The sequence below is a fragment of the Macaca thibetana genome, chromosome 16 (genome assembly GCF_024542745.1).
Source record: "Macaca thibetana thibetana isolate TM-01 chromosome 16, ASM2454274v1, whole genome shotgun sequence".
Taxonomy (NCBI): domain Eukaryota; kingdom Metazoa; phylum Chordata; class Mammalia; order Primates; family Cercopithecidae; genus Macaca; species Macaca thibetana.
Window position 1 is genome coordinate 41,790,120 of NC_065593.1, and position 4,896 is coordinate 41,795,015.

The 4,896-nt window shown below is 34.9% G+C and overlaps 1 protein-coding gene across 1 annotated transcript; it reads left to right on the forward strand.

Annotated features, from left to right (window-relative positions):
• The first annotated feature begins 3,908 nt into the window (after positions 1-3,908).
• LOC126938252 (40S ribosomal protein S24-like) lies at positions 3,909-4,457 on the forward strand. The gene has a single exon (XM_050762323.1). The coding sequence runs from the start codon at positions 3,964-3,966 to the stop codon at positions 4,354-4,356; it is 393 nt and encodes a 130-aa protein (XP_050618280.1). The 5' UTR covers positions 3,909-3,963; the 3' UTR covers positions 4,357-4,457.
• Positions 4,458-4,896: the final 439 nt, after the last annotated feature.

The following is a 4,896-nucleotide window of genomic DNA, read 5'->3' on the forward strand; positions in this document are numbered from 1 at the left end:
ACATCCGAATATGCTTTTTTTTTTTTTTTTACCTCTGCCCCTTACAACTTCTTCTTTCTCTCCCAAAGTTAATTACTATCCTGAATTGAAAGAAACAGCTTTTGGTTCAATTTATTCTGTATAAGTTTTTTATTTGTTTTCTATTTTATTAGTTTCTGATACATAAATATTATTTATTTTCTTATATTTTTAATTTTCTTTTCTCTTGATAATATTTTCTTAAGGTGAATGTTTGTCAAATATATTTTGAATGTACATTCTTCATATTGGCCTGTAAAAAAGCATGTTTTTCAAGTCCTTACTTTGACTTTACCCTGTATTTTTGTTAATTTCACATTTTAATTAATATATACTTTAAATGATTTGTAATTTTAGTATGTTGTCTTTCTTGACTTGAGCTATAAATATGTGTGTTAATTTTCAAACACATGGAGATTTTCTAGTTTCCTGTCATTCATTCCTTGCCAATTCCACAGTGGTCAAAAACCACATTCTCAAAAGTATATAATGCAGATACTATCAATATGGAAATCTTCCTGAGAACTTATAAACTACACACATACTTCAGTCTTTCATAAAAATCAACCAGGCAATTGTTAAATTTGGTTGAGAAAATATTTTCTTAGTAATATAATATTGTCTATATTGTGTACCACAGCCTGAGACAGGTGCATAAACATACCCCCAAAATAATTGTAGGTATATGTCTTTCTCCTTTCTTCCTCCTTTTTTTTTTTTTGAGACAGAGTTTCTCCCTGTAGCCCAGACTGAAGTGCAGTGGTGCCATCTCAGCTCACTACAACCTTCGCTTTCCAGGTTCAAGCAATTCTCCTGCCTCAGCCTCCAGAGTAGCTGGGATTACAAGCACATGCCACCATGCCCGGCTAATTTTTGTATTTTTAGTAGACAGAGGATTTCACCTTGTCGGCCATGTTGATCTTGAACTCCTGACCTCAGGTCAGATCCACCTGAATGCCAGAATTACAGGCGTGAGACACCGTGCCCGGTCATTTCTGACACTATATGTTTTATATATTTTAGGAGAGGTTTTGTAATGCTCAAAAATCTTACATTTTATATCTCTCTGGTATTTATTTTTTAGCATATAATGGCCTTTTCTCCTGCAAAGTTTTTTTTTAGTTCTAATTTTTCCGTATTGCAGTAGCACCACAATTTTGTTGTTTAATTTTGCTTAGAATATATTTTTATTTATGCATAAATCTTCTTATTTAATGTAGAGTTGACTCTTTTAAGCAGAATGCAGTATTTTTTTAATCTAAACTTTTGTCTTTCTTTTGGAAAAAATTGGCTATTTACATGTAATGTGGATAGTTATACATTTAGATTTAAATATACTATTCTACTATTTGCTCTCTATCTCATAATGTCTCTTTATTATCTTGATTATTATACATTATTTTACTTTTTATTTTAGCATCTTTCCTGGAGATTGCATCATTAATCTTTGATCCATCAGAGTCTATACAAGTCCAAATGTTTACCTCTTCCCAGCAAGAGAATGACTCTAGAACATTATAATAATATTTTTCACTCTCTACCAACTCATGCTATTACCTTCTGTTACATAAATTCCAGTATAATTGTTACATTGTTTTTTGCAATCAATATTCTTTTAGATTTATAATGTTTATATGTATTTTTGTTGGTCTTTATCTTGTACCTCCGAACTTCCATATGGGATGATTTCTTTCTCTGTTAGGAAAACTTATTAGTATATCTTTTAATGCCGGTCTTTTGTGTCTGAGTAAGTTTTATTTACCTGATAATGTTTAACCTCAACCATTTAATAACATTTTTTTTTTTTTTTTTTTTTTTTTTTTTTTTTTTTTTTTTTTTTTTGAGACGGAGTCTCGCTCTGTCGCCCAGGCTGGAGTGCAGTGGCGCGATCTCGGCTCACTGCAAGCTCCGCCTCCCGGGTTCACGCCATTCTCCTGCCTCAGCCTCCCGAGTAGCTGGGACTACAGGCGCCCACAACCGCGCCCGGCTAATTTTTTGTATTTTTAGTAGAGACGGGGTTTCACCGTGGTCTCGATCTCCTGACCTTGTGATCCGCCCGCCTCGGCCTCCCAAAGCGCTGGGATTACAGGCGTGAGCCACCGCGCCCGGCCCCCTAATAACATTTTTTACATGGTATGGAATTTCAACTTGACCTTCCTTCGGCGACCCCCCCATCCCAACAACAACTTGAAGATATAATCCAATTGATTTTGGTCTCTCTCATACTTACTCCTTTAAAGTCAATGTGACATTATAAGTTTGATTTTAATATTTTTATCATGACAATTTTACTTATGTCTTTTAAAAATATTTTTCAGATGAATATTATGGTGCTTCCTGATTTTGTGGCTTGATTTCTTTTAAATCACTTTGAGAAAATTCTCTTATTTTCATCTTCAAATATTTCATATTCTCTCTTATATCTTGCCTCTCCTGGGATTCTAAGGACCATATCTTTTTCATGTCTATTTTCTGTTTCTATCTTCCATCCTCTTATTTTTACAAATGATATGGGATGAATTGTGTCTCCCACAGATTTATATGTTTAAGCCCCAACCTCCAATACTCCAGAATGTGACTATATTTGAAGATCTGGTCATTACAAAGGTGTTTGTGTTTAAATGGGTGTTCATTAAGGTAGGCCCTAACCGAATATGAACTATATCCTTAAAAGAAGAGGAAATTGGACACAGATGAGCATAGAGGAAAAGCCATTTGAAGATACTCATGCAAAAAAAACCGAGGAAAAACGTTTCAGAAGAAATTAACCCTGCTAATACCTTGGATTGGATTTCTAGCCTCCAGGACCATAAGAAAATATCTGTTATAGGGCCGGGCGTGGTGGCTTATGCCTGTAATCCCAGCACTTTTGGAAGCTGAGGTAGGTGGATCACTGAGGCCAGGAGTTCAAGACTAGCCTGGCCCACATGGTGAAAACCTGTCTCTACTAAAAACACAAAAAAATTAGCTGGGCGTGGTGGCAGGCTCCTATAATCCCATTTACTTGGGAAGCAGAAGCAGGAGAATTGCTGGAACCCTGGAGGCGGAGGTTGAGTTGAGCCAAGATCACGCCATTGCACTCCAGCCTGGGCAACAAAAGCGAAACTCCATCTCAAAAAAAGAAAAAAAAAAAAAGAAAAGAAAAGACCCGTTGTTTAAGCCACTCAATCTGTGGTACTTTATTATTATAACAGTCGTAGCAAACTAATATGCAATGCTTAATTACATATTTTTATTTCATATGTTTTTACATAAATTTTTGTTGGTAAGTCTATCCTTTAGCAACTTAATTTTAAGTATTATGTTTTTCAGTTCTAGAATTTCTACTTGTTTATAGAGCTTTCTGCTCTCTAATAAAATATTTTTAGAAAAAAATTTGAGAGTATTAATCTGAATTATTTGAAGTCTCTATCTGATAATTTTGCATGTGGGTTCAATGTGCGTTCCTTTTAAGCTCACTATTTTTGGATTTTCATTACAAATAATGTCTCATTATATGCCTAACTTTTTTATTGTTATGTGTTAATAGGAAAAAATGTTAAAATTATATACGTTTTGGGATTACCCCATTAAATATTTCTGTTAACTTCTTGTATATGAGTAGAGGTGCTAGCAATCCTGATTACCTTAATCACATAATGGATTTGAACATGTGCTATAGAATTCATGAGGGCTGTTCTCTTTCAAGTTTGGTTTTGCTTCTGGGTTATTGATTTTGAAGGTTCCACATAAAGCATAGAGGCCTTACCAAAGGATCGATCCTTTGACTTGGTGCACTCAAATTAATAGACTCCCTATATAATTGTGCTCTTGGAAACTTTTAATACTTCTCATTTTCTTAGAATTTAAGTATCTCTTTCACATTAAACTCAGCTAATGCCTCCTTTAAAAAAATCATGTAAATTGCTCTTTTCCTCCCTGACTGTCCGAAGATAGGCAGCCATCATGAACGACACCGTAACTATCCGCACTAGAAAGTTCATTACCAACCGACTACTTCAGAGGAAACAAATGGTCATTGACGTCCTTCACCCTGGGAAGGCAACAGTGCCTAAGACAGAAATTCGGGAAAAACTAGCCAAAATGTACAAGACCACACCGGATGTCGTCTTTGTATTTGGATTCAGAACTCATTTTGGTGGTGCCAAGACAACTGGCTTTGGCATGATTTATGACTCCCTGGATTATGCAAAGAAAAATGAACCCAAACATAGACTTGCAAGACATGGCCTGTATGAGAAGAAAAAGACCTCAAGAAAGCAACGAAAGGAACGCAAAAACAGAATGAAGAAGGTCAGGGGGACTGCAAAGGCCAATGTTGGTGCTGGCAAAAAGTGAGCTGGAGATTGGATCACAGCCGAAAGAGTAAAGGTGCTGCAGTAAAGGCTACCTGTGTCCATTTTGGATTTTTCACAAGCAGATTAATAAACTAAAAACTTTCAAAAAAAAAATCATGTAAATTATCACTCAAGCAGCAGTTCTTTTTAGAATAAAAAGTGACACTAAAGGCAAATTGTATTTCCATACATTTAGAATAATTCTATATAAAAACTAGATTTCCATTTGGGTGATGACATTTATTCCATTTTTATATTTTAGCTGGTTTGTGTGTGTGCGTGTGTTTGTGTGTGTATAGGAGTGCATATGTGTGTTATTGTTAGGTAGTTTTCTCTAGGTTGTCTCAAATCCTGTGCTAAGATAGACAGACAGATAAATCTATAGGTAGATAATACTAATCTACTGTACAGTCATTTATTTTCATCTTGTTTTTTCTCAGAGGTCAAAGGTCATTTTATTGTTAAATTAACTTGCATTTTCTTGATTACTGGTAAGTATGAACATTTTTGTAAGTTGACTGGTCATTCACAGTTTGTTCTT